This window comes from Heterocephalus glaber, unplaced genomic scaffold (genome assembly GCF_053883595.1).
Source record: "Heterocephalus glaber isolate CG9 unplaced genomic scaffold, H.glaber_assembly_v1.0 deba00001690, whole genome shotgun sequence".
Classification (NCBI taxonomy): domain Eukaryota; kingdom Metazoa; phylum Chordata; class Mammalia; order Rodentia; family Bathyergidae; genus Heterocephalus; species Heterocephalus glaber.
Window position 1 is genome coordinate 94,071 of NW_028258415.1, and position 25,086 is coordinate 119,156.

The window sequence follows — 25,086 nt, forward strand, 5'->3', positions numbered from 1 at the left end:
AGCTACTTTACTGAATTTGGTTATTAAGTCTAGAAGACTTTTGGTGGAGTTCTTGGAGTCTTCTTTATAGAGTATCATGTCATCTGCAAATAATGACAATTTGACTTCTTCATTTCCTATCTTTATTCTTTTATTTCTTCCTCTTGTCTAATTGCTGTGGCTAATGTTTCCAAGACTATATTGAGCAGGACTGGTGATAGTGGAGGATAGCTACTCCTGCTTTTTTTCAGGTTCCTGTTGCATGGAGTATTGTGTTCCACCCCTTAAATTTCAGTCTGTGAGTTTCTTTTTGAATTAATTGTGTTTCTTGAATGCCGCATATTGTTGGATCTTGCTTCTTGACCCATTCTGCCAGTCTATTTCTTTTGATTGGTGAATTGAGAACCTTAACATTGATGGTTATAACTGATAAGTATTGAATTATCATTGTCATGACTTTTTCTTTTTGTTGGATTCTCCCCCTTTCCATTTAATTTCTTGTCATGCCTGATAGATTCATTGTGCTGGGCTTCCTGGGGTTGTGATCCTCATTGTCTTTTCCTAGGATATTTTCTAAATTTTTTTGGAGTGCTGATTTGGTGTTCCTGAAGTTCCTAAGGTGCTCTTTGTCATGAAAGTATCTCATTTCTCCATCAATTTTGAAAAATAGTTTTGCAGGGTGCATCAGTCTGGCTTGAAGGCTGTTTTCCTTTAGTTTTTGAAATGTGTCTCGCCAAGCTCTTCTTGCCTTGAGGGTTTTCATTGAGAAGTCTGCTGTGATTCTGATGGGCTTTCCTTTGTATGTGATTTGTTTCTTTTCTCTAACTTCTTGTAGAACTTTGTTCTTCTGTTGGTTTTCTGGAATCTTAACAATTATATGCCTATGTGTAGATTTTTTTTGATCAAGTGTAGTTGGAGTCCTATATGCCTCACTTATCTGTATGTTAGTTTCTCTTCCCCAGCTTGGGAAGTTTTCTGCCATTACTTCTGTGAACAGTTTTTTTTTTTTTATTTCCTCTGCACTCTCTCCTGTTTCTTCCTTGACTCTGATAACTCTTATGTTATTCTTCTTTGCATTGTCTAGCAGCTGCTGGTTTGATTTCTTGTGGTCCCTTAGTATTTTTTTTTTTTTTTTTTGGTACCAGGGGTCAGACTCAGGACCTTGCACTTGAGAGGCAGGCAGCAGAACCACTGAGTTAAATCCCTGGTGCTGTTCCCTTACATTTTTAAGAAATTTTTCTTTTCCTCATCACTAATTGCAATCTTATCTTCTATACCTGAAATTCTGTCCTCATATTGGCTCATTCTGCTGCATAAACTTTCAATGGAGTTTTTAATCTCCTGGAAATCTGTTTGCATCTGTTTTATGGATTCCATTTGTTTCCTATGTTGGGATTCCATCATGTTCCTCAGTTCCTCTATTTTTTTATCTGTATCCTCTCTAGATTTATTAATCGTATCTTGCACTATGGGCACAATCTCTGCTGTTATCTGAGAAATTATTTCTGATTTCATTTTTTCTAGATCCTCTTTTGTTACCAGTTCAGGGAGTCCAGGTTGTTGAGTATCATATTGTTCCATCTCCTTTCCATTTAGGGTTGCTTTAGGTGATCTGGAAGTCTGGCTTTGAGACTTGTTTATGTTTCTTCTCATTTCAAGGGGGGTGGGTGTGTGCTGCTGACACCTGTGTGCCTCACCTCCTCGGTACTGGGGGCAGTGTTACAGTGGCCCAGAAGGTTCGCCTCCTCAGTGCTGGAGGCAGGTCTGCTCTTTGGCACTGGGTGTGGCGGTAAGGTGGCCTGGAAGGTGCACCTCCTTGGTGCCGGGCTAGGCTTATTTTGTATTTCCTTTCAACCTACTTTATCTTTTATATTTATATATTTATATTTATTTTTCTAGTGAGTTTGTATACTAATACTTAAATCAACAATTTTGAAATGAGGACTGACACTGAATTTATCTTTTTTCCTTTTGATTTTTTCCAGTCCTATTTTGTGAAATGTCTCTATTGCCTGAGTTGCTATTGAAATGGGTTTCGAAATATTGTACAGTACAGAGTGATAAGCACACTTTTAAATGGATCAGAACTATCAGCTCTTACAAATAGTTCTTTTATCTTCTTTCTTTGTTCACAAGCACCAAATTCTCCTACTAGAATCATATTACAATGTGGAACCAGGTGATACTTCTATTCTTATTTAAAATCTTCCCCCTTCTTTGAATTTAAGGAATTCACGTAGGAATATACACTTTTACAAATCTCATAGTGTTTTGTTTTGAGCCATTGAGTGCCTCACACAATTTTGCTTTTTTTTTCCTTTTAGACTTGAAGTTTTTAAAAGCATTGCAATCTTTAAAAAATTTTATTTTAAATATTCACCAAGTGCTTGGGTCAGTAGGTTTGGAATGGACTCCCCTTGCTTGTTCTTTTAGCAAAAGCCTGGCATTCTTCCACCTTTCACAGAAAGTGGACTGCCTTTCTTCCTGTGGAGCAGAGCATGTGGAGGGTGAAAGTATTTATCATAAGAAAAGTGGTATTCAAAGCAATAATTTCCTAAGCTTAATAAAGAGCATTTGTGGCTGAAAAACTGCAGTGATGTCATGTAAGTTTTATCTTGCCTAAGCAGCAGAGTGAGGAAATTCCAAAATTAATAAGTCTGCTGGTACAGCTGTGCCCTGAGTTGAAAAGTTCAGGATGTGCTTTTCATACTTACAACTGGACATTTTGCTCCATATTAGACTTTGCAAGAATAATTGACTTAACTAGCAAACTGATAAAATATTTGTAAATGGGACTGTTTAGAAAATATAAAAATTTAAATGAATGCCATAAATGCTCATTTTGACTAAAAATTGTCTGTAGTTGGCTTGACTTTTAATGACTAGGTATAATTTATTTTCATTATTTTGGTCTTTCAAATAGGAAATGGAAAGAAGTGACTTTGAGACATGATTAAAGGAAGTGGAGAAGTGAAAGCCAAAGATGGTCTTTTGATGGACCATCTAGTTATTAATGCAGCTGATTATTATATAGAGAACAGTTAGTTAGCTAATCATCAGTACTGCCAAGGAGATAAGAGGAAATTGGCTTCAAACAGGAAATATAATTTCATGACCCAGAAGTCTGTTAAGCAGTATAATGGAATCAAGAGGGTTTCCTCTGAAGTTTTTCATTTGAAGAAATGGTTTTGGTATGTTATTACACAAGATGATTTCTTTCAGTCTGTGGTTATTACTGTCACAAATTTCTTTCTCTTTCCTTTCCTTTATAGCAGGAAAAAAAAAGATTACATAGATCAATAGATTGTAGGATATGATGAATAGAAATTAGTAGGTTACATCAGAGTATACTTTTATGTTTATCTAATTTCAAAATTAAATATATGCATGTTGTTTATTTTATTTAGTTCACTTTCAGCCCAATCTGAAAGCTCAGCTCCTTATACTTATATTTCACCTAAAGTAAAAATTGTTTACTTTAATGCTGTATTTGCCCAAAATTAAGATAATGGATACTTTAAATTATTTATCAAAATGTAATAAAATAATTTACCTAAATGTCCTAAAATAATAAAAATGTAATATTTGTCTAAATGTGACAAAATGTAATTATTTGTTTTAATGTAATAAAATAGTTGAAGGCTGATTTTTTTCTGAAAGAGAAATTTCAACCATGAATTCATAGATTATATGTTTTAGAGCCAGATATACAAAATTTTTCCCTTATGAGCAAGGTTTATTTCAAGTCACATTCATTCTCAGAGGCTAAATTTTCTCATGCAAAGTTGTGATGACACTTTCCTCACAAGATAATTACGAAGTGAACATGTATATAATTGCTTTCAGAGGCAGTGAGTAGTGCTTGACATTTAATAGCCCATCGACAAATGTTATTTTCATTAATTTGCTTTAAAAAATATTCTTTCTCTTTTTTCCATATTTCATGTATATGAATGTAATTGGGAAAAGTATCAGTCTTTTTGCTGTTCTAAAAAGACTCTCACATTTCTTCTGACTTTGAAAGCTTTAGCTTTTTTACAGGTCAGTGGAAAACTCATTCAGAATTCCTTTCAAATTCTTAATTGTGTAGCAACCAGAATGAAATTTTGGCATCTCTAAAGGTGCCAGTTGAACAAGAATTAAAGACATTTCCAGGAAAGGAAGAAACAATATTGAACAGAGGGTTATTTCTTCATTTTCTCTCCAGTCTTAAAAAAGAATCACTTAAGATCTACCTTTTGAAATACTGTTTTATTATACTGAGGAATACTATTGGCTAACATATTTAATGGTTGGCCCCCTTTCAGAGGTTGACAGAGTCATATAAATTAACTATTTGGAGGTAGTTGCAATAATGCAAAAAATTTCAATTTTATTAAAAATAATGACTCAATTTATGTTGCTAACAAAGAACCAAACCATTTCATTAAAATGCATACTTAGGATATGACTAATTATTTGAAAATTAAAATGAGCAAAAATATAGCATGATTGGGAGCCTCATAAATAGTTTATCACAAGTGCCAATATTATTATTTTAAAACAAATAAACACCAAAACTTAGACATAAAATTAAGAAATATAAAAAATAAAATATCTAAGTGATGTATTTTAAATGATTCAAATTCTCTACAATTGTAATGTGTTAATCAGATTTCTGTTACTGTGACAAAATAAGACAATAAACTTGAAAGTAGGAAAGATTTGTGTTAGCTCATGGTTTCAGAAGTTTCAGTCCATGTTTGCTTGGCTCCATTGCTTTGGGTCTGTGGTGAGGAGAATAGCATGCTAGGGAGCACGTGGTAGAATAAAGCTGAGCCCCACTACAATGGCCAGGAATCAGAGAAAGAGTCCTGCCCCTAGGGACTTTCCTCCCTTTCAAGAGACCATACCTCCTAAATACTTCATCACCTCCCATAGTGCCACCACAGACTGCCAACCAGGTCTGTAGCACATGACCTATGGGGTGCCATTGCTGATCCAGGGCAAAAGAGATAGTACGTGTACACACAGAACTTTGCCTACTTTCCAGTGGGAGAATTCTTTGTAACAATTTTTAAAAATTCTCCACTTAAAAGCTCAGAGGATGATTAAAACAACTACCGATTCCTACACTTACATGCACAGTTCTTTTGTACATATGTATTTTAATACTGTGGCTTGGCATTTCTATTACTATTTACTCTGCATCTTTTTATCTCCTAAACTTAATCTTTTTTATGGATGAAACATTTCTTGTTTTCTATCAGCATCTATCACTTATCTCTTTACTGAGTTAAAATTGGAGGAATTGATACTGGCATTATACAAGTTCCATATTATATGCTTCCCCAATCATGTTTTAGGATATGTCTATTATTTTAATTTGAGTCTTTTATACTAACATATTTATACCGCATATCCAGATATCTTGTGGTAGATATATACTACATTATTTCCAGATCCTTTTGTGCTTTCCCTATTTCTTTTTGCTTGCATTTTATAGCATATAATTTCCTAGTGATTGAGAATTTCAATAGAATTTAAATATTCAGCAATGAAATATCCAACTAATTCAAATTTAATACTCTCTCTTCCTCTCTCATATAGACATATATTTACTACATATATTAATGTGTATTTTATATGTTCTTACTTTTCTAAAAGCACATTTGTAAAGTTGAGCCTAATCCATACAATGCACATGAAATTGTGAAACTTGAATTCTGAATGCACATTGGTCATTAAAACTGCAGTAGTATGAAATGCCTTCAGTAACTGTCTCTCTCTCCTTGACTTAATACTGATGAATTTAATAACCCAACTGAACTCTGGGGTTGTCACCCAGAATAATTACCTAATGATTCAAAGCATGTCAAAAATACATAGTGTTCAGAATTTTAAGAATGACTAATAAAATGTCTTCATTCAGACACACTATTTTATTATGGTCACCAGGAAGAAAGTACCCAACCCTTTTCTTTATCAATAATATCTATACATCATCTTCTATAGCTTGCATTTCTTACATGAAATGCTGAGTGAATCTGCATACCTTACAGAGTATTTTCGTTCTAGATTCTGTGTGAAAAACATTCTGGAAATGACTCATTTTAAGTGAAAGAAATGTGAAAACTTTTGTTGTGAGTTACTTTTCCACCTGAATTTTCACTGTGAAAAGGCTGAATTGCTTAAACCAGGTGGAGATAAAATTATGAATGAAAACAAGGGAGCTAAAAATTTTTTAAAATAAGATTTTTAATTTTTCATTAGTATTTGATATCAGATCGAAATTAAAGACCATAAAAGGAAAATTACATAATTGCTAATAAGCTATAACTATTAATGAAGAATGTAAGTGGCTTTGCCAATAAGTAGAATAATAAAACAGCAGTGTTTACATTTCAGAGTTTTTTGTGATGTACAACTTTTTCTTCACAGGTCTTCAGTTTCTGGGACAGTGGTGTCCTCTGTAGGTTTTGTCGTTATCACTATAGGAATATTCTCAGATATCCATCCTTTAGGAGTCCTATTGAAGGACCGTCTGCCAGAAAGAGGATTGGCAAAGATCATGAACCTGGGATCTGTTAACAATAACAGCTCAAAATCTGGAACTTTGAATTTAACCATTTTTGATGCTTTTTCAAACCCTCCAAATGGGGTGGCAACTCTGTGGAGAATGGAGAGAAACCAAAGTAATAATTAATATTAAAATTTATTTTCCAGAATCTAGAAAACAATTTAATCCACAATGTTATGAATACACTCTTATGGTCTTATATTTGTAATATATTTTTAAGTTTTTTTGAGGCAAGCATTTCTATGCCTTAATGACAAAAGAACCATTTAATAACAAATTACTGTAACTTCTTTGTGTTAATTTTTAGGTATAGACTGATGTAATCTATTCCCTGCACTCTGAGCTCATCACAAACATACTTGGCCTCTAAGCCTTTGTTAACAATGTTGAAGATACTTCCTTCTTGCCTTCTCTCCACTTCTGTATGTCCTGTGACTTTTCAATTCTATCTTCCCTCTAACTATCTCAGCCCCCACTTCTCTAGCCAAATTCCTGTAGCATGGCTTGTTTTCCATCAATCATTTGGTGTTTAAGATATGGTCATTTTATTTTCAGTCCCCGTAATCCCCCATACTGAGGATCACACTCAATGCTTTGCAGATTTTAAGCAAATGCTCTTCTACTACGCTATACCCCCAGCCATCAGTTTTTCTTTTTAAGAATACTGAATAGTTTCACTAGTGTGAGAAACTGATAGTGTAAACAAGGGTTAAAATGATTAAAATGAATATTGGATAATTGGAAATAGGAAAAAAGGTCCAAAGATGAAGGGGTGAAGAGAGGGGAAGGGAAAAGAAAAGGTGGGAAAGGAAAAACTATGAGAAAAGAAAAAAAAAAGGAAATTATGTCTGTGTAAATAGGGAAGGGTGGAGGGGGTTGAAGGGTGCACAGGTAATGGGGAAAAAATAAAAACCAAGATGCATCATGTACAGGTACAAACACCCAATGATAAATGTAAATGAATTGTATACCTAAAATGTACCAATAAAAGAACTTAGGAAAAAAAATCAGTTCAAAAATAAGTAGAAATGAGTTAAACAAGTACTTGTTAAAAATTTTGTGATGCAAAAAAAAAAAAGAATATAACTTGCCACTGGGGATTTAGCTTAGTGGCACTGCACCTGCCTCACAGGCACAAGGTACTGAGTTTGATCCCTTGTACAGAGAAAAAAAAAAAGAATATAGTTTGCCTAAGGTTCATCTGTGAATCATAAACTCTTTGAGGGCTAGACATATGTATTTTGTGTCTTTCTATTTTCACCCCAAAACTTTCAAAATTTTTCCATTTGTCTTCTGAATAAAGTCCAAATTCCTTCTCTTGGCATTCAAGAGCTTATATAAATTTCTAGCTTGCTTTGACTTGGGCATTAGTTTATTTATTCATTTTGTTTCAGGTATAGTTCTCAGTGAACCTACTGCCAAAATTTCAGGTGTTTTGTTTCAGTCAAGGAGACAGATAATAAATGTTCACATAGAAAAACAACTAATAGTGATGAGATATGCAGAAGGTTAAAATAGGGTGATGTGATAGTGAATAACTGAATGACAAGTTACTCTAGACTGAGTCATCATAGAAGAATGCTCTGAAGAAATGACATTTAAACTGCTGTCTGAAGATCAGAAATTAGCCAGCAAAGTATGGCTAGAATACATCATCTTTTCCAGTAGAGGAAATAAGATAATTACCTCTATTATCATCTCTCTTGTAATCCCATTTTCCATCTTTTGTTAGATTGCTTGACATATCTGCCTTTATTTTTTTTTAACAGACCCTCTGAAAGGATGGGCATTCTCTCAGATGTATGTTTGCAACTCATTATAGTATATAGTATTTGTATAATGCACTGTACCTGGAAGATCCTCATAAATATGTGAACAACAGGAACAGTCAAAACCATATGGATTCTCCAGTATTGTGGAGAACATTATTTAAAAGCCAGGAGGGGAATCTCATTTCTTTTGTAGCTAAATCACTCTACTACCTTTCTGCAAAATCTTAATTCTCTGTCTTTTCTTAAAGAAGTAATACAGAGACTAATATGTATAGTGTAGTAAAAGTTTGACTCCATTACTTTTGAGCGATTTCAATTGAAATTTCTCTTTTCAGATCAATTTTATTTTCATCTATATCTATTTATTTTTGATTTTTTGAGACAGGGTCTTGATTTGAGACTCTGGTTGGCCTCAAACTCACCTTGTGGCCCAGGTTAGCTTTAAATTCATGGCTGTCCTGCTTCATCCTCCTTAGTGCTAAGATTACAGGTGTGTACAACCAGGTGGGCTCTCAAATCAATTTCAGTCTGTCAAAAGACCGGCTATGTTTAATTTCTTTCTTTCGTATCGTCTCAGTGCATCAATTACAGTGTTGATGGTGTAGCTTCTTTATCAGATGTTACTTTTTTTGTTTTTAGTTACAATTCTGTCCTTCCCCAAGTTCCCATGTTCCACCAGGCTGGGAGCTCAGGAGGAAACTGAATTCATTAGAAAGGCCTGTGTAAGAGGTGCCCAAGGAGTAGAGTGTAAAAGAGCATTTCATGCTTCAGGCCTCATACCCTTTATACAACCAATTTCGTAGGAGCTAAGTATGTTTGTTGCTGCTAATTATGGTTAATACAGCCTAAAATTGAAGAAGGTTTAATAGTCACATTTTGTTTCAACATGTCTTTTTTTAATGTGTATGTGTGGTATTCTGGGCCTTGTGCATGATAGGCAAGTACTCTAAACTGAGCCATACCTTCAGCCCCTCAAAATATTTTATATTGCTTTTAACTTACTATATAATTTGTCACTTTCCTTTTATTATTATGCAAAGTAGAGAAAATAATTCTAAAAAGCTTCCAAATTTTTTATTAGGTTAATTCAAAGACATTTGAAATTTTACACATTAATTTTAAAACTTAGTGTCAAACTTCTAAAACAAAATCTTGTTTAAAAATATTCACTGAATATTCTGTTCATCAATGTAGTCTTTGAACTCTGCAATATTTGCATTTTTATAAAAATATATATACCTGAAATTCAACCTGTATCAACTAAATTGTATTCCAAATTTGTTCAATTTATAATCTTTACATACATAACATGTGGGCTTTCATCATTTTCCTTTTGTACTGAATTCTGGGTTCTTGTTTACAGAATGTTTATTCCTAGAGATAGTCTTCATAGTCCACCTTTTCGGTGCGACTTCTAGTTCTTCTCCAAAGCCAAAATAATCATGAAGGGGAGGTCGCTAGTTGCTCGGAATGCACCAGATCGGCCCGCTGCAGACAGGCAGGTCTGGGGATGCCCTACCGAGGTCGTGAGTGGCGTGGAATGCTCCAAACCAGCCTGCTGCAGACAGACAGGTCTGCAGACCCCCTACCAAGGTCGTGAGTTGCGCGGAACACTCCAAAGCAGCCCTCACCCCGGCAGCAATCCACTGCACCCCCACCCCCGCTCCTCTGTACAGCCACCTGGCTCCACACTACAAAGACGCAGAGGACACCAGACCGCCAGACCATGGTACTGGATCCCGCCGCTCCCTGCCCAGAGGTAGGGACTTTCTGAGCCACCTGATCCTGGTTCATGGGAAGGGGCTTCCTGGCCACCATCTGTCGGACTGCTCCCAGCCCAGAGGAAAAGGCTTTTGGGCCGCCTTCTGTCCCGCCACTCCCAGCCCAGAGGAAGGGGCTTCCGGGCCGCTCCCGGCCCCTGTCGCACCTCTCCCATCTCAGAGGTGATCCTCACGGGCACCAACAGCACACCCCTGCCCCCCCAATTGAAATGAGAAAACACGTAAATAAGTCTCAAAACCAGACTTCCAGATCACCTACAACAACCCCAAAGGGAAATGAGATGGAACACTCTGATACTCAACCACCTGGACCCACTGAACTGGCAACAAAAGAGGATCTGGAAAAAATGAAATCAGAAATAATTTCTCAGATAACAGCAAAGATTGTGCTCCTAGTGCAAGACATGATTAATAAATCTAGAGAGGAGCTCAAGATCATGATGGAATCCCAAAATAGGAAACAAATGGAATCCATAAAACAGATGCAAATAGATTTCCAGGACATGAAAAACTCCATTGAAAGTCTACACAGCAGAATGAGCCAATGTGAGGACAGAATTTCAGATATAGAAGATAAGATTGCAATTAATGACCAGGAAAAGAAAAATTGCTTCAAAATTCTAAGAGAACAGGAGAAATCAATCCAGCAGCTGCTAGATGATGCAAAGAAGAACAACATAAGACTGATTGGAGTCAATGAAGAAACAGGAGAGAGTGCACATAGCATAAAAACACTCTTCGCATAAGTAATGGCAGAAAACTTCCCAAGCAGGGGAAAAGAGCTTGACATACAGATAAGTGAGGCATATAGGACTCCAAATAGCCTTGATCAAAAAAATTCTACATATAGGCATATAATTGTTAAGATTCCAGAAAACCAAAAGAAGAACAAAGTTCTACAAGCAGTTAGAGAAAAGAAACAAATCACATACAAAGGAAAGCCCATCAGAATCACAGCAGACTTCTCCACACAAACCATCAAGGCAAGAAGAGCTTGGAGTGACATATTCCAAGCCATAAAGGAAAACAGCCTCCAACCCAGATGGATGTACCATCCAAAACTATCTTTCAAAATGGATGGAGAAATAAGATACTTTCATGACAAAGAGCACCTTAGGAACTTCATGAATACCAAACCAGCACTCCAAAAAATTTTACACAATATCCTAGGAACAGATATTGAGGATCACAACCCCAGGAAGCAAAGCAGAATGAACCCATCTGGCACAACAAGAAATTAAATGTAAAGGGGGAGAAGCCAACAAAAAGAAAAAGTCATGGCAATGATAAGTCAATACGTTTCAGTTATAATCATCAATGTTAATGGTCTCAATTCACCAATCAAAAGAAATAGACTGGCAGAATGGGTCAAGAAGCAAAATCCAACAATATGCTGCATACAAGAAACACACTTAATTCAAAAGGAAACTCATAGACTGAAAGTTAAAGGGTGGAAAACAATACTCCATGTGATGGGAACCCACAAAAAAGCAGGAGTAACTATCCTCTTTGCAGATCAAGTAGATTTCAAACCAACACTGATTAAGAGAGATGAAGAAGGACACTACATCTTTGTAAAGGGAACAATTCAAGAGGAAGAGATGACAGTCATAAATATCTATGCACCAAACACTAGTGCACCCAACTATATAAAACAAATACTAACGGACATGAAAAGCCATATATGCACTAATACAATTGTAGTTGGAGACCTCAACACCCCACTGTCACAAATAGATAGATCAACTAGACAAAAAATGTAATGAAATACTAGAACTCAATCAAAGTCTTGAACAAACGAACTTAACAGATGTTTATAGAGTTTTCAACCCCACAAAATCAGAATACACATTCTTCTCAGCTCCACATGGGTCATTCTCCAAAATAGATCACATACGCACACATAGAACATGTTTAAGTAAGTGCAAAGGAATCGAAGTTATTCCCTGTATATTATCAGACCATAGTGGGATGAAATTGGAGATCCATAGCAAAAGAAACTCAAAAAATTTCATAAATGCATGCAAACTGAACAACACACTTCTGAATAACCAATGGGTCACAGAGGAAATTATGGAAGAAATCAGACAGTTCCTTCAATTAAATGACAATGATAATACAACATATCAGAATCTATGGGACACAATGAAAGCAGTCTTACCAGGGAAATTCATAGCAGTGAATATGCATATTAGGAAAACAGAACGAGCCCAATTAAACAACCTGATGCTGAACCTCAAGCTTCTAGAAAAAGAAGAGCAGGACAACCCCAGAGCTCATACAAGGCAGAAAATTATAAAGATCAGAGGAGAAATCAATGCAATGGAGACTAAGAGAATGATACAAAAAATCAATGAAGCCAAGAGTTGGTTCTTCGAAAGAATCAACAAAATTGACAAACCCTTAGCCAACCTTATCAGAAAAAGGAAAGAAAAAGCCCAAATCCATGCAATTAGAAATGAAAAGGGTGAAGTTACAACAGACCCAGCAGAAATCCAGAGGATCATCAATACCTACTTCCAGAACCTATACACCAATAAGATGGAAAACGCAGAAGAAATGGACAGATTCCTAGATACATATGAATTACCAAAGTTGAACGAAGAAGACCTAAAAATTCTAAACAACCTAATATCAACCAATGAAATTGAAAACATAATAAAAAACTTATCAACTCAGAAAAACCCGGGCCCTGATGGCTTCCCTGCTGAATTCTACAAGACATTTTGAGAGGAACTAGTGCCACTACTGTTTCAACTCTTCAATGAAATTGAAAGGGAAGCAATACTCCCAAATTCATTCCTGGAAGCAAGCATTACCTTGATCCCCAAAGCAGAGAAAGACCTAACCAAAAAGGAGAACCATAGGCCAATCTCAGTAATGAACATAGATGCAAAAATCCTTAATAAAATACTGGCAAATAGAATGCAGAAGATCATCAAGAAGATCATATACCCTGATCAAGTGGGATTCATCCCAGTGATGCAGGGATGGTTCAACATATGCAAATCAATCAATGTAATGCACTATATTAATAGAGCCAATGACAATAACCATATGATTATCTCCATAGATGCAGAAAAAGCATTTGACAAAATCCAACATGCATTTATGATAAAAACCCTACAAAAAATTGGGATAGTCTCTACCTCAAACTGATAAAAGCCATCTATGAAAAACCAACAGCCAATATCATATTAAATGGTCAAAAACTGAAATCCTTCACACTAAAATCAGGAAAAAGACAAGGATGTCCACTATCACCACTTTTGTTCAATATAGTTCTGGAAACATTAGCCATGGCAATTAGACAAGAGAAAGAAATAAAAGGAATAAAGATAGGTAATGAAGAAGTCAAAGTGTCATTATTTGCAGCTGACATGTTGCTTTATATAGAAGACTCCAAGAACTCCACCCAAAGTCTTCTAGACTTAATAACCAAATTCAGTCAAGTAGCTGGTTACAAGGTCAACACACAAAAGTCAATAGCTTTCCTCTACACAAATTACAGATTCACAGGGAGAAATAGGGCAAATAATTCCTTTCACAATTGCATCCAAAAACCTGAAATACCTAGGAATCAACCTAATGAAGGAAATCAAAGACTTCTTCTCTGAAAACTATAGCACTCTGAAAAGAGAGATTGAAAATGATATCAGAAAATGGAAAGACATCCCCTGCTTCTGGGTAGGAAGGATTAATATAGTGAAAATGGCCATACTTCCAAAACTGCTATATAGATTGAATGCAATTCCAATTGAGATCCCAGCAGCATACTTCATAGACCTTGAGAAAACAATCCAAAAATTCATTTGGAACAAGAAGAGACCCAGAATAGCAAAAGCAATTCTAGGTAACAGAGACATGGCAGGGGGGTATCCCAATACCCAACCTGCAACTCTACTACAAAGCTACTGTGATGAAAACAGCATGGTACTGGCAAAGAAACAGACCTGAGGACCAGTGGAACAGATTAGAAGGTGCAGAAACAACGCCAGATACACTCAGCCATCTCATCTTTGATAAAGGAGCCAAACACCCTCACTGGAGGAAAGATAGTCCCTTTAATAAATGGTGCTGGAAAAATTGGGTTTCAAATTGCCAAAGATTAAAAGTAGACCTATATCTCTCGCTATGCACTAAACTAAAATCAAAATGGATTAAAGATCTAAATATTAAAATAGAAACTCTGAACTAGTTGTAACAGAGGTTAGGTAGAACTCTTGAAGACATCGGTATAGGAAAGGATTTTATGAACAAAACCTCAGTTGCCCATGAACTAGCAGAAACAATCAACAAGTGGGATCTCTTCTTATTAAAAAGCTTCTGCACAGTATGATAAAGCACCAGCAGTGTGAAGAGACAACCCACAATGTGGGAAAATATCTTCACCTGCTTTTCCTCAGACAAAGGTCTACTATCTTGAATCTATAAAGAACTTAAAAAGATCAGACCTCCCAAATTTAAAGACCCAATCCGAAAATGGGCATCTGAAATGAACAGACATTTCTCAGACAAAGCAGTAGAAATAGCAAATAAATACATGAAAAAATGTTCAACATCACTGGTTATTCGAGAGATGCAAATGAAAACAATGCTGAGATTCCACTTCATTCCAGAAGAATGGCTGCTATCATGAAATCAACCAATAGCAAATGCTGGTGGGGCTGTGGGGAAAGAGGAACAGTGCTCCCCTGCTGGTAGGAGTGTAGACTGGTGCAACCACTATGGAAATCAGTATGGAGATACCTCAAAGAACTAGGACTGGAAGTCCCATTTGATCCAGCTATTCCACTGCTGGGGATCTTCCCCAAAGAATTAAAAGAATCATACCACAGTGATATATGTGTGCCCATGTTCATAGCAGCACAGTTTGTGATAGCTAAAACTTGGAAACAGCCCAAATGCCCATCAACTGGAGACTGGATAAAGAAAATGTGAGGTTTTTTATAAAATGGAGTACTACTCAGCCATAAAAAATGAGAAATTAGAGACATTTATAGTTAAGTGGATGCACATTGAGACGATATTCTTAAGTGAAATAAATAGGACACACATGTATAAATACCAAATAGTTTCTCTGGTGTGAGAAACTGAAAGTGTAAATAAGGACTAAAATGTATAATAGGTAATGTGAAATAGGAAGAAAAGGGGCTAAGGGGAAGGAAGTGGGGGGGTAGGGGAAAGGATAGAAGGGAATGGGATTAATACGAGAAAATGGAAAAATAGGAACAAAATCTTTGTAAATAGGGAGGGATGGAGGGGTTGAAGGGAGGGCTGGGCAAGGGTGAAAAATAAGAACCAAGAGAGAGTATGTAAAGTTGCAAATTTCCAATGATGAATGTGATTATATTGTATACCTAAAATGTACCAATAATTAGAATGAGTAATCGATAATGCAAAACAGGAGGAAAAGGTCCAAAGGGGTAGGGGTAGTGGGAGGGGCAGGGGAAAGGAAAGAAGGGAAAGGAAAAATGCTGAGAAATGGACACAATGGAAATAAAGTCTTTGTAAACAGGGAAGGGTGGAGGGGGTGAAGGGAGGGTTAGGAATGGGGAAAAAATAAGAACCAAGATGCATTATATAAAGGTACAATTCCCAATGAGAAATGTAATTGTGTTGTATACCTACAATGTACCAATAAAAGAATTTAACAAAAAAAAAAACAAAAACAAAAACAAAATAATCATGAAGGTAAACTTCTTGAATCACTGTAGAACATTGAGGCAGCTACAACTAAGACACTCACTAAAGAGAACTTCCAGAACTGCTTCAGCAAATAGCAAGAATAATGGGATAAGTATGTTTAAAGTGAGAGGGTGTGTCTTGAAGGCGATTAATGGCAATGTGTCTTTTACTATAATATTTAAAAAAATTTACTGTAGTTTTTTATCATATCTTATACTTAACGTTGAGTTTTTTGGACATGGCATTGGCAATGGTAAGGAAAAATTTTAAGAAAAACTAAAAGTACCTGAAGTAGGGTTGAGAAAATGATCCTTCAATGAGAGATAATAAAAGACTTGCAAGAGCAGAAAGCTTAGTAAATCATTTACATGAGTTTTGAAGCCACCAAAGAGTGAAGACAGGACAAATACAGGAGAGAGGGACAGAGACCCAGATATTCAAATCTTCAGTAACTGAGGGGAATGTGCAGAGTGGATACATAGCCTCTACAATGGCTGTGACAGCTATAACTGTGCCATATATGTATAAAATCTCACATCTATAATTTTCTTGTCTTCCAGTATTTTGCTCCCTCTGAAGAGCAGTGTAGTTAATTTTCTATTACATTGCTTCTCAGTATGACTGACCTTATAATTTTTCCTCAAAACTGCTGTGAAAAATGTAGATAATAACAGGTCACTGATTAGGTCAGTAACCTCAGTCTGATGTAGTATTTCCACAATCATGTTAGTACAGACTCCCATCCAGGGCCTAAAAATCATTATTTTGGAAATAAGAGAAGTTTGTTTGAAAAAAGAACTTTAAAAAGTTGGATCAATTTTCAGATACCTTATGATTATTAAACTTCAGAAGACATAGTAGTGATGAAAGCTAATATTTACTGACTGGATACTGTGTATCAGACACTGTTTAAGTGCTTCTCAAGCTAGAGGTATGACCACGGTCTCTTGGTAAAATGCAGATGCTGATTCAGTCATTGGGAGAGGTGGGCAAGAGTTTCCATTTCCTGCCAGTCCCCAGGTGATGCTTTTGCAGCTGATTTGTGGCCACACTTTGAGTACCAGAGGCTTTATTTACATGGTTCTCTCATTAAATCCCCATATCAGCTTTAGGAGATGGTTCTATTTATACCCTCATTTTACAGGTACAGAGAAGTTAATGACTTTCCCAGAGTCATCTACCTATAAAGTTGTGGAACTAGGATTTGAACCTATGCAGCTAGGTGTCTTGCTTTCCTTAATCACTACCCTAAATCACACCTGTGCAAAACATGTAATTCTTAAGGACTACTGGGCTTTTCTAAGATCACTTTCTAAGTAGAGCAGGGCATTTAGGAATCTGAACCCACTTGGGCTGGCTCTGCGTGGTTGCTGTCACATTCACGATGAAGCTAGCTGACTCATTGTTTCATTTCTTATCTGATTTAGTGACTTGAAGTGTCTTATGACTCACATTTGATTCAATCTAAAAAAAAACGTACTCTTTGATGTTCAAGATTTCTAAGAAAATAATTAATTATTTTGGACACTTGGCAATGTATGTCAATAGTTTGCTCATTGGCTGATTGACTTATTATTTATACAACAAATTTTACCATGTCTAGACATTCTACTATGTCTTGGAGAGTCAAAAACAAAAAGATTGTAGATTTTAACCTCAATGACCTAACAGACAAAGAATGAAATAAGAAGAAAAAACATGTGGAATAAAGTAGTTATTATAAGGGAAGAATATCCTGAGGCCAGAGAAGCCCAAAGCAAAAAGCATCTTCATGGGCCTGGTGGATCAGGAAAGCCACATTAAACTGGATCCATACCAGATACATAGTTTGTAGGGTCTCGTGCAAAATGGAAACACAGGTCCTCTGGTTCAAAACTTACTAAAAATTTCAAGACAGTAACAGTAGAACATTACTAAACCAAGCGTGACCCTTTCAAAATGAGGGCCCTGTAAAATTGCACAGGTTACATTCCCCTTATTGGGATTTTAAGAATGAATAGTTAACCATGAGATACAAGAAGCTGGAGTGAGGGGCCAGGGATTTAGCTCAGTGGTTCTGCCGCCTGCCTCGAAAGCACAAGGTCCTGAGTTCGACCCTCAGTACCAAAAAAAAAAAAAAAAAAAGAAGAAGCTGGAGTCAAAAGGGTAGATCTACACTGAATGTGTACAACTGATTTTATATTTATTAATTCCAGAAGTAAATTTAATCATGTATTTATTTTCTGAATTAAGTTAAAGTAAAAAAGTTCCTCTGAACCCAAATCCACTATTTGGGTTTAGTATTTAGTGGATTGCCTTTTCTTTTTCAACTAGCACTTTTTTTCTGTGAATTTATGGGCATCTTCTTCTCTTGTAAATGACAGTGTTCCCTTCCGTTTCTTCACTCTTCTCCCAACTTCTACCACAGATTCAATGGAAGGTTGCAGTTGAGAAACTAGAGTTTTCATTTCTTTTCTTTGGCACCACTAAGACTACATCCTGGTTGAATTTTATTCCCCATAAGACACAAATTAAAGAGAGTCCATTAGCATTCTGAAAGTAGTTTCAAGTTTTAGTCAAAGTTAGTGCAGCAAAAATTTCCATGGAAAGATCTGAAATATTCTACTGAAAGTTAACTGTTCAGTTCTCTAATTCCAATAACATTAATTCTTCAAAAAAAGTCTCACTTGACCTGATTTTTATACACTGACACCTATATAATGAATAATAAACCTGCTTCATTTAGATTCAGTTAATAGATGCTTTCTTGTTTATTTGGACTATTAGGATTCCATTTGTAAAAGTTAACATAATAAAAAGTTAAATAATATAGCAATTGCTAATTATTCTGTAGGGTAAAATTGTTATAGAGAAATTAAATTATTTTACTAAATAACTGATGCACGGACTTTATTTATTTTTTAATTGTAATCATACTATTTATTCTACAAATGAAGAAATTAAGGAGAGGTTAAGTGCCATACTCAAAGTCACACATGTATTTGAAACAAAGCTAGGAACTTCGTTGCTTCCAGTTTACCTTTTCTAATCTATTACATGGGTTTGAATACAGCACAAAACTTGAATATACTGGAAAGAATTCAACTCATGCCCATTTTGAGCTCATGTTGCTTGTACTTGGGAGCCAATTTCCATCTGGTCATTATCACCACTCAGTGCTGTTAGATGATATCTTACCTTTCTATGCTTTATTGGGTTAATAATAATAATTAGGTATTATAACATAGGGCTATTAAATAGTATTGTTTTACTCTTTGTAAGAACTTCGGGACTATCCGGAAACTATTCCTCTGTCTGTTCCTCCCATTTGTTTTTGCAAAAATGGGAAATGTATATCAAAATCAAATTTTAATGTTATAACATGTTGAGCTATGTAATAAACAGAAGGAAAGGGAAATGATACTTGTAACATTTTATTTTTAAAACATAATGTATAACAGGAACTAAATTTTTAGTCCAATTATTTTTTCATAATCTTGAGTAGTTTGATAAAATAATATCCTGTTGACCTGCAGCAGGGAAAATAACTCTTCTTAACATGGGAATTATTTTCTTCTCTCTTGTGAATGACTTGACTGTGTTCTGGACTAATTCAAAGAATGGTTTTTGACACATTTAATTTATAAAGGCCCAGATATTTATTGGAGTCATTTTGCCTGATTTCTTTTTGAATTAAAAATTTTACTGAAATCTAAAATGCATTAAAAAAAAGTGCACAGATCATAGGTAAAAATCAATGGACACTATTTATTTTCTAATTATTTGTTGCCAGCTGTTATGGTTTAGATTCAGAATGTCCCTCAAAACTTTCACAGCTTTGGGGAGTGATTGGATTGGGAGAGCATTATACTCATCAGCAGATTGATCTACTGAATGTGCCATTAGGAGGTGGGCCCTGCTCAGAAGAGGAAGGTCATTGAGGGTGTGACCTGAAAGCATCTATCTTTTTCCCTGACTCCTCTCTTCTCTCTCCACTTCTTAGCCACCATGATGTGAACAGCTTTCCTCTGTACGACCCTTTTACCATGCTGTTTCTGCCTTATAGCCAGCCGAGTGTGAACTGAAACTTGTAAAAGTGTGTACTGAAATAAAATTTTTCTTCGTAAAGCTGCAGGTGTTGGGTATTGTGCTTTAGTGATGGGAAAGTGACTAAGACACCAGTGTATTAAAATACTAGTAATTTTTTTTTTATTGGTATCAGGGATCAAACTCAGGACCTTGCACTTGCGAGGCAGGTGTGGTGCCACTGAGCTAAATCCCCAGCTGAAATACCAGTAATTTTTATGTTGGCCTTGTATTCTGTACTTTTGCTAACATAACTAATTCTAATGACTTACCTATAACTTATTTTGTATTTTCTATGGACATAATCATTTTTATCTTTCCCTTCCTTTTATTATCATTTTCTTATTGTCTAAAAAGGGTCAACAAATGTCTTCGTTTCAAAAGGTACCTATGTCTTATTTTGAATTTTACCTTTAAACATATTTTCACTGGATATAGAATTATAGGCTGGCAGCTTCTTCCTTCTTTTAAAGAAATTATTTCATTGTTTTCCATAATTTCAATTAGGAAATTGACTCATTTTTACTTCTTTTCAGATAATAAATCTTTTATTCCTTAGCCTTAAGATTTTCTTATTGTCATTAGTTTATGCTTCTTCAGTTGTGCGTTATTTCTTGAACCTATACTTGATGTCTTTTGTCAATTTTTAAAAATTCTTGGCTATTTATTCTTCCAATATTTCTTCACCTTTATTCCCTTCTGAAATCTAATCACACATATAGTATACTAATAATTTTACTGTTCTGCTTATGTCTTCCACTGTTTTCCTATTTTGAATCTTTATCTTTTTCCTATGCTTCAGCTGGAATATTTTCCTGTGTAACTTTGCTAATCCTCTCTTCAGCCATGTCTACTCTGCCATGAATCCTGTTTAATGAGTTCATAATTTTTTTGTGTTATTCAGTATAGCACAAGTACAGAAATGTTCATATAAGTGCATATAATATAAAATGAACAATCTTGGAATGAGTTCACATATTAAGAGTTATTCCAGAGCCCTGTACATGTCCCTGGCCAATCACAACCCCCTTTTCCCATAACAATAATCAATCTTTCGACATTTATGGTAATATATACTTATAAAATATGTTTTAAAACTAGAGTAAATTATGCTAAGTGAAGTTAATGTCAAAAAGACAAAAAATATATGATTCCACTACGTGAAGTACTTAAAGTAGTAAAAATCAGAGAGAGAGAAAGTAAAGTGATGTTTGTTAGGAGCCTAGGAAAGAAGGCGATGAGAAGTAATTATTTAATGGGTTCAGAGTCTCACTTTTACAAGGGAGAAGAGTCATAGAAATAGTGGTGGTGATGGCTACACAATATTATGAATGTTTTTAACACCACTGAACTGTATGCTTAAACATGGTTAAGATAGGAAATTTTGTTATGCGGGTTTTTAAAAAAGAAAGACAAAAAACTGTAGAGATTATTGAGTATTCAAATAGTACAATTTCTTCCTAGAGAATATTTATTTTTATCAAGGCAGGCATTTTGATGTAGAGGAAGTGGGCTTTATCAAACTTCAGACTGTTGATTGGGAATCATATTTAGTTTGGTGAACTCTGATCTTTTTTACTTGTTGCCTTCAGTGCTATATGTTTTAGGATTTCCAGCTGAAAGCTTGGAATATTTACCAGGATTCCTCCTTAAAACATTATATACTCCTATTTTTGGTTTTCTCAGACTTAGAACTGCTGGAAGTTTTGCTCAGCTTCTCGGCCTCATTTTAGATGGTACCAGAGAATCCACACATGCCTCAGGGGGAAAAGCAGTACCAAATAATGGGTTTAAATTTCTGAATTTCCCTTCCCTGCAAGATCTTGGCCCCTAAGAAGCCACTTCTTCAATAACTTTTCAATCTTTTTTTAAAAATCTTTCTTTTATATCAGCTTTTCTAGTTATTTTTTTATACAGTTCTTCCATAGGTGGACATGGAAATCTGCCTATGTGACTTTTTATAGTCTCATTCATTTAGCAAACATTTAAACCATGATGCCAAAAATCTTTATATTATATATGCCAACAGTGTTATTCCCAGTAACTGAATTACCTGTTAAAGCTCCTATAATCAGGCAGTTCCATCTTTCCTTCAGGCTTGAAAAGTTTAGGGTACAAAGCCTCTAAAAGCTCCGGATCATTGCTAATGGCCTGTTCCCAGGGAGACTGATAGTACTTAGGGACAGCTGTGGTGTTGAATCTTTCAGGAGGAATTTCCTTCAGTGGTCCAGAATATCCTTTGGAAAAATAAAGCAAAAACTAAGTAAACAAAGTGTCCTAGAATTACTAACTCCACCTAACATCTCACTATGTTTAATTCTCATGCTGGGGTAAATTTATGAAGAATTCATCCTTTTTATGATCTCTCAGAAAACAGCAGTCTGAAAATGTGACATATTTTAAAATCTCATTTTAGATTATGGAATTTAAAAAACAACCATTTTTCTTAATGTTTAAGGTTTTCAAATCATCCAATTCCTTTTTCCTTGACTATATTTATTCAGGTAATTCATTTGCTTTTTTTGAAAATTGTGCCTCTTACATTAATTTGTATTAGGTTTTAGACTTCACAAATAATTAATCTAAAAATGGGTATTGAGTTGTAGCCTAGGGTCCAGAGAAATAGCAGTGAAGATAAAGTCTCCCTTCCTCAAAGCTTGCTCTTTAGAGGTGATATTTGGGTCTTGCCTATTTTAAGTTGCTGACTGCCCTACTAAGTGTTTAAGCTTCAAATAAAGGAAGTAATTTTCTTTAACTTCCTAATTAAGGTCTTCCTATTCTTTTTTAAGATTTCTAACCTAGGGAAAACCCATTTCCCAGTCCCCCTTCTGTCTCTCTCAATAAATTTTTCCTACTCTTAAAAATAAAAAGATTTCTAATTTAGCTTTTATGCTTCTGGCCTCAGCACCCTGAGTTATTCTTCTCCAAGAAGCTAGACATTTTGTTTAAGTATTATTTAAAAATCACACAAATTCTTGGCATCAACCTTTAAAGGAGTTCCTAAGACACAGCTGTCTGCTTTGCATCCACACTCCCAGGCCCATCTGTTTTGTCCTTAACAGTTCTCTCTTCTATCATGTTGTCAAAACCCTTGGGTTACTTCTACTTTGGGCTTACCACATACTTTTTCCTATCTCTAAATTGTTTTTTATTTTCTTCAAACTTCAACATGTGAAGAGATGCCTATGGTCAACATTCATCTTTTCACACATTTCCTTGATAGTTCCACCTCTAGGCAGTTATTTGTGATTATTTCCTTTCTTTCCTGATTGCCTCCAGTGTGGAATGGTAATCTCTTTTCATAACCTCTTTCTCTGGTGGCCTCTTAAATTCTGATGTTAATCAAAGGTCTTCCCATACGCTATTTCTTCTCTTAGAAAAGTCCATTGCATTTATGGTTGTTAAGTGTGACCTACATATTGATAATTCCATCTGCGCTTTTTAATCTCCAAGCCTTCTTTTGAACCCCTTATTCTATTCACCCAAGTGAACATTCCATTAGCATCCTTTATAATCTGTCTAGACCTAAATGCAACCACTTTCTAATGGATCCTACTTCTTGTTCTGTATTAGTCAACTTAGCGATGTTATTACTGCCCTAGATGCCCAAGACAGAAGCATTATTAGTTCTAAAGTCTTCTTTGTCCACCTACACTAAACTCTACCTACAAATCACTAAGTATTACTAATTACTCTTTTTTTTACAGTATTGGGAACTGAATCCAGGACCTTACACATACCATACAAACATGCTACCTCAACCCCACTTTGTTCACTTTTATTTTGACACAGGGTCTTGCTGAATTGCCCTGGCTGGCCTCAAATTCTGGATCCTCCTGCCTCAGCCTCCCAGAGAGTCTGTGATTATAGACATGTGCCACCATGTTTTATCCTGACTCTACCTCTTAAGGATTTCTGAAATAGTGACTTTCGAACAATTTATGTTTCTGAGTCACCTTGAGTACTTATTTAAAATCTAGATCATGAGTTTTTCTTTCCAGAGACTTGTCTTTAGTAACTCTTCAGTATGGCCTAGAAATTCACATCTTTATCAAATTCTCATTCAAATCTTGTGCAGGTGGTTTGCAAACAGAGCACTGTAATACGTTGTTCTTTCATCTCCATTTCCGTTACAGCACAGGCTCTGTCTCTGGCTTGGGCTTTCACACTGATTCTTCAGCTCCCAACCCCCCTCTCTCTGTCAGTTAACCCCACACTGCTGCCTGAGTGACTGCAAGCTTGATCACACTCCTCCAGAGAAAGCTGGACTGCTTAGCAGGACACACACAGCTCCCAACTGTCCACCTCATCTCCCTCCATTCTCTCCTTGAGGAGTATGGATGTACTAGACACCTGTGCTGTCTCCTCCTGTCTCCCTCCAAGGTCCATTTGTTCCCTGTGAAGGAATTCCATGAGGCTAGAGAACAATTCTTCTATTCATTTCAAATTTCATGGTATATAGTGATAATCATATAATGAAACTTCTAAGAGATGGGAATACCAAGTTGTAGCAATTTTAACTTCTTCATATGTGTGCTCTCTTTTCTCTTTAAAACAACAAAAACAAACAACAAAAAAAAAACTATTTCAAAAATTAGCAAGGTGTTACAGTACAGTATTTGGAGCTAAAAGAATACAGTACGTATCCTATCATATAAGAAGGATATAAATGTGGGTAGGTAAAAAAATTAACTTTCAATGGGTACTTATTACATTACAGACTATACTTAGACCATCACATGTAATTCTAGCAATGACCCTGTACAGTGAGATGTGATTTCCTTATTTTAAAAACTGAGGAAAATGAGGCTCAAAGAGATTTATTTCTTTCCCAATGTAGTAGTTAAATGGGAAAAGGTAGAAAAACCCAGAGTTAAACCCAGATCTGTTTGATTCAAAAGCTTGCTTTTCTGCCATAACTGTTGGTTGAAAGCTACCAGAAAAGTTCTCTTTATTTCAATCCTCAATTTCAGAATTTTACATATATCAATTGTCACTAATTGGCTTCCCTCAGTGTTATTGTCCTCACTGTGTTTAATAAGAATACGTATTCAATTGAAGCTCCATATTGACAATTCAGTTCATGTTTTAAAAAGATTTAGTGTTACACAGCTGGTTCATATACATATTTTCAAAAGCAGTAGAGTATTCCTATGTAAGAAAAATTTTAGTAGTGATTTTAGTAAATTTACCATTTATTTTATGAGAACATGACAGATATTGCTACTTTCAAGAAAAAAGG

At 35.5% G+C, this 25,086-nt stretch overlaps 1 protein-coding gene across 1 annotated transcript in view; it reads right to left on the bottom strand.

Annotated features, from left to right (window-relative positions):
- Positions 1-6,196: 6,196 nt before the first annotated feature.
- The window catches only part of Myoz2 (myozenin 2), a 40,407-nt gene continuing 21,517 nt past the window's right edge, over positions 6,197-25,086 (bottom strand). The window contains exons 5-6 of the mRNA XM_004870046.4: positions 21,898-22,081; positions 6,197-6,628 (exon numbers count right to left, since the gene is read on the bottom strand). Coding sequence (XP_004870103.1) covers positions 6,394-6,628; positions 21,898-22,081 — 419 coding nt within the window. The 3' untranslated portion in view covers positions 6,197-6,393. The remainder of the gene's footprint in view (positions 6,629-21,897; positions 22,082-25,086) is intronic.